At 62.9% G+C, this 12,742-nt stretch overlaps 1 protein-coding gene across 1 annotated transcript; it reads right to left on the reverse strand.

The window, feature by feature from the left end:
- Positions 1 to 5,305: 5,305 nt before the first annotated feature.
- On the reverse strand, positions 5,306 to 12,523 carry CABP7 (calcium binding protein 7; the record flags this gene model as incomplete). The annotated part of the gene is made up of 5 exons (XM_082325139.1): positions 5,306 to 5,433; positions 5,552 to 5,705; positions 6,269 to 6,381; positions 8,101 to 8,244; positions 12,415 to 12,523. The coding sequence occupies 5 exons, from the start codon at positions 12,521 to 12,523 to the stop codon at positions 5,306 to 5,308; spliced, it is 648 nt and encodes a 215-aa protein (XP_082181265.1).
- Positions 12,524 to 12,742: the final 219 nt, after the last annotated feature.

Here is a 12,742-nt window from a genome sequence, read left to right on the forward strand (position 1 = left end):
CAGCAGGTCTGTCCAGGACAGCCGCAGCTCCTGCCAGTGCATTTCAGGTTTGGCCGTGCACGGTGGCGGTGGGTCCAGATTCATGAAGAGCGCAGGCAGGAGCCAGCTGCCTTTGGCAAAATCTTGCCTGCATCACGCCGGTGCTCGGCTGCCCAGGACAGGGCAGAGCTCCGGCGTCGGGGTGCGCGGACAGACGGTCATGGGGAGCCGTCAGCCGGAGCACGCCCCATCCTTAGACATGAGCAGGGGCTGGATGTGACCGCAGCGGGGCTGGGTGCGGAGCTGCCTGAGCCCTGCTGCAGCGGGGAAAAACCAGCCTTGGCCAGAGGCTGGTTGAGCTTTAAGCCAGACTAAAGGGTGTTTTTATCCTTCCCGGTGTGACTGTGGTTGCCCTGCCGAGCCCTGTGCTTGCTGGTCTTGGGCTCAGAGAATGCAGCATCAACCCCGTGTCCCATCCTCACCTCCCCTTGCAGGAGCTGGCACGTGGGTAAAGAGCACCCGTGTGACAACCATCTGGGGGTAAATTGGAGTCACCTGGAGGAAGGGGACCCCTGCCCTGAATGCGGAGGTTGCACAGCTGCAGGAAGCCAAACGGGGGGGGTAAAAAAACCCCAAAGGGGCTGTGGGATGCTCTGGGGCAGGGGCGTGAGGGCCCTGCTCTCGGCCGTCGCAGGAGCAGCTTTGGCTGCTCTCTGCAACCTGCTTTGATGTGCATCCCCCCGGCACGGCACAGGGGGGGAGCCCCGGGGAGCCGGGGGCTGCTGGGGGGCTCAGCCCCTCACCCCCACCGCTCCGCTGACTTCAAAGGCTGGCAGACGGCTTGGCTGCAACTCTGGGTGGCAGCAGTGGCAGCCAGGCCACGTGCGGGCACCTGCCTAACCAGGCCACGGCTGCCGCCGCCGCTGCCGGCAGAGGCAAATCAAAGAACAACGCTCCTGTCTCTCCCGTGGACGTTTTGAGGATGGCGGCAAAGCGTGTGCCGGCTGTTTTGCAGTCAGCCGTCAAAATACTTTGCAGTTCCTCGCCTGTGTTTGGAGACGTGCTTTTTATCCAGCCCCAAGAGCCCATCCCTGCTCCACGTGCCGATCCCGGTGTGTTTTGGAGCATCCCTGGGAGGGCCGCTGGTCCGGGAGCTGTTGCTTTACCCAGCACCCACAAGCTTCATGGCTCTGAAACCGCTCCCCAGATCCAGCTTAAATTTGGGAGAGAAACACGTCTCCGGCTGAGCAGGCTGGAGCTCCAGGCAGCTCCCTGGGTGAGCTGCAAAACCGAACCGTAAAAGAAAATTACAGTGTAAAACAAACGCAGCCGCAGCCCCTCCGCGCTCTTCCTCGCTCCCGAAGAGATGAGCTGCTCGTGACGCAGAAACTCCCAGTAAAGCCGGAAAGCTGCGAGCGGGAGCGTTCCCGCCAAGCACCAGCCTGGCCGGGGGAGGCTGAGAAGGGCTGGCGAGGGGGTTTAATTAAAATCAGGTTTTCCTGCAAAAGCTCGTGCGATCTCTGGCCGTCGGGGCCGAGCTGAGCATCGCTTGCAGGGTGTCGTGTATTCACGGAGCCGTGTAACTCCCAGGTACTTGTAGGAGCCTGTAAATTACAGGCTTTTATGGGGGCGTATTTTACAGCGTGGTGTCAGGAGATGTAATGATGGCATGTATCACTGCTGGGGCCGGGACGCGGCCGGTGTGGGCTAACCCGGGGAAAAAGCCTCTTTGCAGAGAGCTGCACGGCGGGGAGGAAAACACCGAAGCAGGACAGGGCGCTCGGCTCCTTCCCTTGCTCCCGCTGCGGGATGGCTGGTATCCGGCTCCCAAAGGATGCTCCAGGGATGCTCAGCGTCCTCAGCAGGTCCTGGCTGGCCCGGGGTGGGCGATGAGGAGCTGCGGCCCCTTAGTGACGGCACGAGCCAAAGTGCCTTTTATAGAGCAAGAGCGGGAGTAATTTATCGGGAAGCTTTTAGGGAAATGAGCAGCTCCTGGGCCCCTGCCAAGGCGCAGCCCTGCTGGGCTCTGCCCGGTGTCCTCTGGCAGCTCTTGCTGGGAGAGGAGGGGGGGACGGGGATGGGGATGGGAATGGGAATGGGGACAGGGTGGGGAGGGGGATGGGGACAGGGATGGGGATGGAGATGGGAACAGGGATGAGGACAGGGACAGGAATGGGGGCAGGGATGGAAATAAGGCTGGGGATGGGGATGGGGATGGGGATGGGGATGGGGATGGGGATGGGGACAGGGTGGGGAGGGGGATGGGGATGGGAACAGGGATGAGGACAGGGACAGGAATGGGGACAAGGATGGAAATAAGGATGGGAATGGAGATGGGGATGGGGATGGGAATGGGGACAGGGTGGGGAGGGGGATGGGGATGGAGATGGGAACAGGGATAGGAATGGGGACAGGGATGGAAATAAGGATGGGAATGGGGATGGGGATGGGGAGAGGGGATAGGGACAGGAACGGGGAGAGGGGATGGGGACATGGATGGGGCTCAGCCCATCTCGCACTGCTGGCAGCACCAGAGAGAGAAATAACCTTTACCAACTTCTCCCCTCCCTATCCCAAAGCACTTCTCGGTGCTATGGCAATCTCAGCGCTCCAAGCCCCGGTGGTTTTGGTGCCGGTTCTGCTCTGTCCAGCGGGGACCGGAGAGGTCCCTCTCCCCCTCACCCACAGCAGCCCCACACCTCCCCGGCACCTTCCCTTGTCCCGCTGCAGCGCTCGCAGAGTAAAATTTTTTTTTTCCTTTCCTAGCGAGCATTTAATTAAATTAGCGAGGAGCATTGCTGTCTCGCAGCAGCCGCAATGAGCCGTCCCCGGCTGCGGCAGAGCGGTGCGAGGCCGGCGTGCGGGGAACGTGGCCGGGACCCCGTGCTGCCCGCCTGCGGCCCGGCGGCTCCTGGATCGGGAGCTGCGATCTCCAAACCCGCCTGAAGAAATCCCTTCTCCCAATTCCCATTAAAATTAATTGAGCAGCTTTGAAAAGCTGAGCTTGGGGGATCGCATTATTCCTTTTATCTAATTTTTCTTTTATGTTATTGTATTTTCTAGCAAATTAAATTGTCCTCTTTTTCTTTTTGGCTCCCTTATGTTTATTCACAACGTCTATAATAGACCTGGTTAAAAATATATATATATACACAGACATCTCCGAGGCCACGTGGCTTCCTTTGGAAATGCCAGTTCATAAAAAATCAAAACTTTCTGCGGGGAGATGGATGAAATTTCATTACGGGTGCAGAGCCTTCCCCACTTTGCAAGGCAGCCGAAATGATTTCATTGCCGTGGAGCACTTCCCATTTTCATTTCTCATTTGGACGTTCGCTTCAATTTGTTTGATAAATTATACGAGATCAGGAAAAAAAAACAAAACAACCACACCAACCCAAACCCCAAATCAATAAATGCAGCCGATTCCTCCTGGCATCCCAAAAATGGGGTGTCCCCCTCTCGGTGCTGGGGAGGCCCGTCTGGAGGCTGGGAAATCCCTGGAAACCTGTTTTCCCCATGAGGGGATCGAACCGGGCTCCAGGGAGGTGAAGGCTGGGGTTGCCCCAGCCCCGACGCCCCGGGGATGGTCACCTCCAGCCCCTTCCCCACGGGGACCCCCCCCCGGCACCGCCTGCGGCGGGGGGCAGCAGCCTTGCCCCACACGCTCACCGCACCGAGAGCTTCCCCTGGTTTTATTTATTATTTTAATCCGTTTGTCATTAAAAATGCATCATTCGGGGGCTCGGGGAGGGTGCTCCATTAGGCGGACGTGATTGCCACGGTGGTTTGCACGAGCACGGCCGTGTTTTCATCGGCGGGATGGCGTCGCTCGGCACGGAGGGGATTACACCACCCTGGCGTAAATCAGGAGTAAGAGGGGTGCTCCCCTCCCTGCCAGCCTCCGGGCAGGACGGTGACCCCCCCGGAGCCTCTCTGAGCCCCCGGTGCTGCGGGCTGGATCCTGGCTCCCCCCCGGATTTGCCGTTAAGCCGGGTCAAAGCGCTTTTGGGAATGTGCTCGGGCCGCGTGTTCTCCCTGTCGAGGCGCTTTGTAAGGCAAATGGCCTTAAAACATTCACCGAACGCCAACATAAAATATCAGGGCATGGAGAGAAGGCGGGGGGAATAAAACCGCTCGGCGCTTGCACCGATGCATGGGAAAGGGCGGCATCCACAGCAGGATCCACGGCTGGACCGGGGTAGGGGACACGGGGGTGTAACCCCCCCGGCGCTGGTGGGATCCACTGGGTCCCCTCCCGCCCAGGTTTGGGGATGCTCCGGCCCCTGGGATGCTGGGGGCCACAGAGCCCCGGCCACTGCTCACCCCCCTTTGCCAAGAGGACTTGGCCACACACTGGCAGCAGCTCAGCAGCACCCATGGGTGCCCCCATGGCCCTGCACCCACCTGGCACCCATCACCCCGTGCCTGCCCCCACCCCAGCCCCGGCCCTGCCCCCCGCATCGCCAGGAGCCCCAGCAGCCCAGAGCACTTCAGAAATCCCAGTTTTATTTCAGATCGGAAACAACCAACCAGGAAGAGAAAATAAATAAATAAATAAAACCCCCAAAACAATTCCAAAGAATGAGAAACGGCCCCAAATCCGAACCAGTCCGATGCCCAGGTGGGTGCTACATACAGGCTGGGGGGGCTCGGGGTGTGCAGGGTGGGCTCCCCAGCCTCGGGGTCGCTCCGGCTCTTCCCAGGGCATTCGGCTCAAAGTGCATCAAGCAGGAGGTCAGCGGCGTCCCCCCATCTGGAAAGTGGGGAAACCGAGGCACGGCGCGGGGGCCGGGGCAGGGGGGGTGGGCGGGAGGGGGGTGAAATCCAGCCCTTGGCAGCCAAGTCCATGCAAACGCTCCCATCGCAGACTAGAAACCATCTCAGGCGCGTGTATTGCTTAGGGGATGATTTGGTTTTTATCATAAATATAGAGCTATAGACGCTAGTATCGGTGTATCCGACAGGATCCTACGCCCGGGGGGGCAATCCGCCCCCGGCGCGGGGAGGGGGCAGCACACGGGGCTCCATGCACGTTACATGCACTTACAGGTTTAGGTTTGTTTTTTTCTGACGAGGGTTTTTTTTCGTGTGTTTGTGTGTCTTTATCAAAGTTTCCATGTTCTGCAAACAGCCATGCGATCGCATCGCTCCGGGACAGCGGGGACCCGGCGCGGGTCTTCCCCCCTCGGGTTTGCCCCTCTCCCGGGGGGGGGTTTGTGTGTCTGATTCAAATATGGAGAGAGAGATATATATATATCTATACTCCCCACTATAGGTGTGGCTCCCCGTCGGTGGCCGGAGGCAGGCGCTCGGGGCGGCCCCGCTACTTCATGCCGCTGCGCAGCACCTGGTTGGCGGCGATGAGCATCACGCTGATGATGAAGGCAATGGCGAAGGCGCAGATGAGGCTCTTCCGCACGCAGGTCTGCCGGATCTGCTGGCTGGAGCAGGCTGGGGAGGGGAGAGACGGGGATGTTACCCCAACACCCCCCCGTACCCTGGGTACCCGGTGCCATCCCCGTGGCGTCGGGGCTGGGGTGTTTGGCATCCCCAGCTGGCCGGCACTCACTCTCCACGTCGACAGGGCACTCCTCGGCCGTGCCCATGTGGCTCTCCTCCTCCGTCATGATGATGTTCTCGATGTCCTTCATGGAGAGGTGCTCGCAGAAGGTGTCGTACAGCAGCCGCTTCAGCTCGTCCACCGTCAGCTTCTGCATGTCACACTGCGGGGGCGGGCGGGGGGCTCGGGAGGGGGCTGACCCCACGCTGGGACCCCGCCAAGGGGGCCGTGGTGATGCTGTGGGTCCCCCGGCACCCTCGGGTGCTGCATTTTGGCTGGATCCCCTCATTTTTGGTGGGAAAAGGGCTGGTGCCCTGCTTAGCCCCTGGCAGAGTGGGGCTGGCGGCTCCCAAGAAGGGCACCCAGCGGGTGCCCAGCCTCACGCCGTCTGCCACCCCGTGCCAAGGCAGGGACAGAAAAGCCTCAGGCTGGTGAATCCTAACCCTGACCCTGATCCTGACCCCAGCCTAACCTTTCCACTAACCCTAACCTGGAGCCTGAGCTTGACCCTCACCCTAATCCCAACCCTGACCCTAACCCGGACCCTGAGCCCAACTCTGACCCCAACCCTAACCCTTAAACCAACTCTAACCCTGAGCCTGATCCTGATCCTAACCTCCACCCTCACCCAAACCCCAACACCAGCCCTGACCTTGACCCTAACGCTGACCCCGAGCCACCCCTGGGGCTCCTGGTGCTGGGCGGGAGGTGGGGGCGGGTCCCTACCTTCCAGAAGACGGTGTCGAAGTCCGTGCCGTGGAACTTCTCCGGGATGCCCGAGGTGGACAGCTTGGGTCCCAGTAACGTCACGAACTCCTCGAAGTCCACCTGCCCATCGCCTGCAGGACACGGAGGCGGCCATCACCCCCTGCCCGGGCAGGGGGATGTGTGCGACTCCCCCTCCCACCCCCAGAAGGGTCCCCTGGGGGGGGACACCCTGGGTGATGCTCAGAGGTGCACCCCTGCGCAGCCTCAGGGGGACCCTGCTCCAAGCCTCGGTGTTTTTTGGGGGGACCCCACTCCTGGGCTTGGCACTGCTGGGGACACCCTGCTCTGGGGCTGCCTGGGGGCACCCTGCTCCTGGGCACAGCACTTGGGGGGCTCAGGCAGTGCCCAGAGCCCCCCGATCTTGCCCATCCACCCCACAACGGCCCACAGCAGCAGCCGGTATTACGGGACCTTGGACTCTCAGATTCAGCAGCCAGGGACCCCTGAAGCTGGCTGGGGACCCCCAGTACCAACCAGGTCCCCATTCCTGGCCAGGGACCCCCAAAGCCAGCCAGGGACGCCAACACTGGCTGGGGACCTCCAGCATGGCTATGGGTCCCCCAACATTGGCCAGGATGCCCAACACTTGCTGGGGTCTCCAGTGCCAGCTGGCACCCCAATGCCATTGGGGACCCCCTAGTGCCATCTGGGGACCCCAATGGTGGCTGGGCCCCCCCAAAACCAGGCAGGAACCCCAACACTGGCTGAGGACCTCCAACAAAGTTTGGGGTCCCCCAACACCAGCCAGGATGCCTACCACTGGCTGGGGTCCCCTGTGCCGGACAGGCCCCCCAGTGCTATCTGGGGACCCCCAATGTGAGCTGAGGACCCCCAATGCCATATGGGGACCCCCAATACTGGCTGGGGACCCCCAAAACCACCTGGGGATCCCAATATTGGCTGGGGACCTCCAACAAAGTTTGGGGTCCCCCAACACCAGCCAGGATGCCTAACTCTGGCTGGGGTCCCCACTGCCAGTTGGCACCCCAATGCCATCCGGGGACCCCCAATGTCGACTGGGGCCCCCCAATGCTGGCTGGGGACTCCCAATACCATCCAGGGCCCCAAAAACCAGCTGGAACCCCAGTTGCAGCTGGGACCCCAATGCCAGTTGTGGACCCCCGTGGTGGCCGTGACCCCGGGGGGCACTGGGAAGGGGCTGGGTGCCGCCGGGCTGGCCGCATCCTGCGGCTGCGGAGGATGCTGGTGTCGGGGCTGGCAGGCCGGCACTAACGATGAGTAATGAAGGGAGCAGCGGCTTGGCAGCGCTGCCGGAAAGGCTTTTAAATGGGGGAAAAAAGGAAACCAATAAATTAACGAGCTCTTTAAGGTCCCAATGAGTGCAGGCGTGACGGGGACAGGCCGATGGTGGCAGCGAGTGCTGGAGGCACATGGCCAGCCTGGCCTGCTGGGTGGTGAGGGCATGGCCTGCGGTGCAGGATCCGACCCAGGGTGCAGGATCCAGCCCGGGGTGCAGAATCCAGCCCCAGCAGCCCAGTCCCAGCTGGTTTGCCGAGCCGGGAGAGGTGCCATTCCTGCCCGCAAGTACGCCAGGATCATTAAATCCTCCTAAACGAAGCTGGGGTGGTGATGATGATGATGATGATGATGATGATGGATGCAGGACGCTCCAGGCACGAGGCAGAGCCTGGATCAGGCCCTCCCACATCCCACATCGGGGCCTGCAGCCACCAGTCAGCAGGGCAGAAACAGGGCAAATTGGGTGTTTCCCCAAAGGGAGGGTGCTGGGGTCCCGTCCCCATCCCTGTCCCGGGGTGCCGGGGTCCTACCGTCCATGTCGAGGCGCTGGATGATGACTTCCAGCTCCACCTCGTTGGGCATGTAGCCCAGGGAGCGCATGGCCGTGCCCAGCTCCTGCTTGGAGATAAAGCCGTTGCCATCCCGGTCGAACACCTTGAAGGCTTCACGGATCTCTGCGGGAGGAGTGGGGATCAGTCTGGCCGTCCCCCCCGGCCCCGGTCCCCACAGATGCCCCATGGGCAGCGCTGGTGGCCCCAAATGAACCACCCACCCCTCCGGCCATAGTGGGGTTCCCCTTACAGAGGGGAAACAGAGGCATGTGTGCACACACACACGGTGTCCCCAGCAGCTCGCCCCCCCCAGAGCCTCCCCAAGAAGGGCCTGACCCCCCTAGGGGACACCAACACAGCCCAAGGTCTTTGCTCCCACTCCGGCCACCCTCTGACAGCACCCACCCTGCCCTTGCCACCGCCCAGCCCTCTGCAGCCGAAAACCCAGCATCCTGCCCCAAAAATGCCCTCCTGGGATGTGTTCAAGGTTGGGGTGCCTGCCAGCGTGGGGGTTGTGGGTGGGGAGACCCCCACGGTGCTGCAGCACCCGGCTGGGAGCATCCCTGCGCCCCGGCTGCTGGCACGGGGAGGGTGCTGTGCATGTCCTCCCTGGGCGCTTTGCACCCATCGCAGGGTTACGCAGTGTGGCCGCCAGAGCTGTGCCACGCTTCAGGCAAAAAAAGCGCCAGCTCTCACCAGGGTCGCTTCGGTGTTCAGCCCTCTCCTGTGCAGAGAAAGATGGGATGGAGACAGGGAGGATTTGGGGTTTCTGGCTCAAAATGAGTCCTGGGGCGCAGGGGAAGGTCCCAGCGGGGTGGCAGGGAGAGGCTGCGCTGAGCTCAGAGGGCAGCGGGGAAACTGAGGCACGGTGCTTGCCACGCCGTGTGGCTGTCGCCCACCCAAAAGCCCTGTGGTGCCCATCAGCTCCATCCCGCCTCCCGCTGCGCTCAGGGCTTTGCTCCTTTTTGGGGGAGTTTCTGCCTTTTTGATGCCCCCCTGACACGCGGAGCTCGAACCAGGCTGATGGGAAAGAAGGGACCAGGCGAGTTTGTATCGGGAACACCGGGAAGCCGGGCCGGGATGTTGGTGCCCTCTTCCTTCGCCAGGCAGCAAAGCTGCCGGCACCGGGCAGCATAAACGTGCAGGTCTTTGCCGGCTGCTGGCCGGATTCGTGTTGGAGAAGCCCAGCAAGGAGAAACAGGGGCCAAGAACTTGGGTTTTGGGGGGAAAAAACCCACGTAGGGTTGTGCTATCGATCCCCAGCGCTTGGGGACGTCCCTGCTCGGATGGTGGCCCATCGGTGACATCTTCTGAGGTGTTTTGGGGGAGTTTTGGGGTTTTTTGGCCTGCCAGCCCGATGGGTAAAGCTTTTCCATGGCCGGCACCCCTGCCTGGGCAGGGGGATGCTCCTGGTTCCCCTTGCGCTTGCGGGGAGCCCCGCTCCACTCCAGGCACCCCCAGAATTCTTCCTTCGAGGATGCTCAACCCAGCCCGCCCAAAGGCGGGTCCCCATCACCCGGCTCAGGGTGCCGGGGGAAAAGCAGGGACATGCTCCGACAGTGGCCAAACTGGGGTCCCACTGGGGGTGTCACCCCCCCCCAGCCAGGGCACCCCGACTCTCCCCGGCCAAGCCAGTAGCACCCTGCCCTGGTTTGCACCCTGCATCTTTTCAGCCCCGATGCGGAGCCCCGAGGGGCAGCTGCAGGGCCAGGAGGGCGGCTGGGTGTCACGAACGTCCCCCCAAACCGGAGGGTGACCGGCGGGAAGGTGGCAGCATGGCCCCCCCCGCAGCGCTGCAGGCGTCTGGCGCCTCGCGGGGTCACCTTGGGCCTCCCGCCGCTGCCATCGATCCCCGCGGGCCTGCGGCCGCAGGTGGGGTACTGGGGGGGACCCGGGTGCTGGGAGCACCCCGGGGCCTGGCAGCGCCCATCGGTGCTGCGCCAGGCTGGGTGCATCGCCACAACGCCCTGGCGCACGTGCACGCACACGCAGTGAGCGTGCGCACACACACCCGCTGCAGCGAGGCTGTGTGCAGGCACGTCGATGCACAGGCAGAGCTGCAGTGAGGTTGTGCGCACGCAGACACCTTGCAGTGATGCTGGACTTGTGCATGCACACATGCACCAACGCCTTGCAGTGACGTACTTGTGCACGCACACAAGCACCTTGCAGCAGCGCTGTCCTTGTGCATGCATGCACATGCACACACGCAGAACCATGTTGCAGCGATGCTGTAGTTGTGCGTGCACAAACACCTTGCAGCAGTGTACTTGTGCACGCACACACACGCAGAACCACCCAGCAGCGATGCTGTACTCGTGTGTGCACACATGCACCAACGCCTTGCAGTGACGTACCTGTGCACACACACAAGCACCTTGCAGCAACACTGTCCTTGTGCATGCACACACATGCACACACGCGCGCACACGCAGACCCACGTTGCAGCGATGCTGTATTTGTGCGTGCACAGACACCTTGCAGCGATGTACTTGTGCATGCACACACATACAGAAGCACCTTGCGGCAATGCTGTACTCGTGCATGCATACATGCACCAACGCCTTGCAGTGATGTACTTGTGCATGCACACAAGCACCTTGCAGCAACGCTGTACTTGTGCGTGCACACACATGCACACATGCAGAACCACATTGCAGTGATGCTGTATTTGTGCGTGCACAAACACCTTGCAGCAATGTACTTGTGCATGCACACACACGCAGAACCGCCCAGCAGCGATGCTGTACTCGTGTGTGCACACATGCACTAACGCCTTGCAGTGATGTACTTGTGCACGCACATGTGCACAGAAACACCTTGCAGCGACGCTGTATTTGTTGTGCGTGCACAAACACCTTGCAGTGATGTACTTGTGCATGCACACACACACAGAACCACTTTGCAGCGATGCGCTACTTGTGCGTGCACACACACACACCTTGCAGCAACGCTGGACTCGTGCACACACAGAGCCACAGTGCAGCGATGTACTTGTGCATGCACACACCCCCCCCTTGCAGTGACACTGTACTTGTGCATGCATACACACACACACACTCTCTGCAGCAGGGCTGTGCACATGAAGCCGTCCTGCTCTGACACTGTACGTGTGCGCACACACCCTGCAGCGAGGCTGCACATGTGCATGCACGCCCTGCAGCGAGGCTGCACATGTGCACACACCCTGCAGCGAGGCTGCACATGTGCATGCACGCCCTGCAGCGATGCCGCCCGTGTGTACACGCACGCGCTCACGCAGCCGCCCCGCAGGGAGGCTCTGCGTGTCCATAAAACTGCGCGAGCGCACACACGCAACGCGCGGCGGGGCCGGACGAAGGGGTGTGCGTACCCGCTCGTGCACACACGCACACGCAGGCACAACCCTTGCAGCGAGGCTGTAAACGGGCACGTAAGCCCACACGCGCGCAACCCGCAGAGCCGTGGGCACACGCGCGCTCTCGCACGCCCGCCGTGAGCCCGTCTGCCCACCTGCTCGGGGCTCCCGGCCCCCCAGCCTTGGGGCTCCGTGCCTCAGTTTCCCCACGGGGAGTCCCCAGGGGCTCCAGGCCTGACGCCGAGCCCCCTCCATCCCCTCTCGCAGGCGCAGCGGGGCCATGCATGGGGCCACCCCGTGCCTCAGTTTACCCTGTGGTGCCAGCGCCGGGGCAGTGATGGGGCCGGGGATGCTGCAGCCCCTTCCCCCCCCGGGGCTCCCGGGGGACACCCCGAGTCGGGGCGGCCTGGGGGTACCGGTAACACCCGTCCCGCCGCCCTGGCAAACTTTTGGGGTGGAAAAAGCCATTCTGGCCAGAGCCAGCTGAGACCGGCCCCACTCATCGCAGGGGTGGGCAGAGCCCCGGCGGCCGCTCCTGCCGGCCGGAGCCCGGTGACAGCGGGGCTGCGTGGGTCTGCCGTGACCCGGGGGGGTGCCACGGGTGACAGCCGCCCCCGGGGCCCCCCCCGCCACTCACTGTCATATTATGACAGCGGGGAGGGGTGGCCCCGCCACGCGGGGGGGGTCCGGCCCCGCGCCGCCACCGCCGGTCCCTGCTGTGTCATATTGTCACAGCCGGGGCCGGGACCCCCCCCAGCCCCCCCCCCCCCCCCCCCCCCCCGCTGCCCGGCTCTCTCCCACGCTCCTTCCTCCCCTCCTCCTCCTCCTCCTCCTCCCCATCCATCCGCATCCCGCTCGCCTCGAACCTCCCCAGGGCGCCGGCGGGGGCCGCGCACCCCAAAACCCCCCCGGGGGATGGGGTCCCCCCCCAGTCCCGTCCCCCCCAGCCCGCTCACCCTCCAGCTCGTCCTCGGGGATCTCCACGGGGTGCTGCTCGGCGAGGATGTTGGGGATGGTGTAGATCCCCCGGTACATCAAAGCCGCCGTCACCGGGTGGAAAGGCATCTTCGGGGCTTCCCAAAAGCCAAAGTTTAAACCCAAATTTCCTCGGAGCGGGGGGGGGTTTCTTGCCCCAACCGGTACCGGGGTAGGCTACAAAGAAGTTCCCGCTGCCCGCCGCCCCCCGCCCGGCACCCACCGGGCAGGGGGGGGCCGGGGCGGGCGCTCCCCGTCCTCCGGGGCCGGTGGCGGGACGGGGGGCTGGCGGCGGAGCCCCTCACCGGG

Source organism: Platalea leucorodia (assembly GCF_965183815.1).
Source record: "Platalea leucorodia genome assembly, chromosome: 12".
NCBI classification, from domain to species: domain Eukaryota; kingdom Metazoa; phylum Chordata; class Aves; order Pelecaniformes; family Threskiornithidae; genus Platalea; species Platalea leucorodia.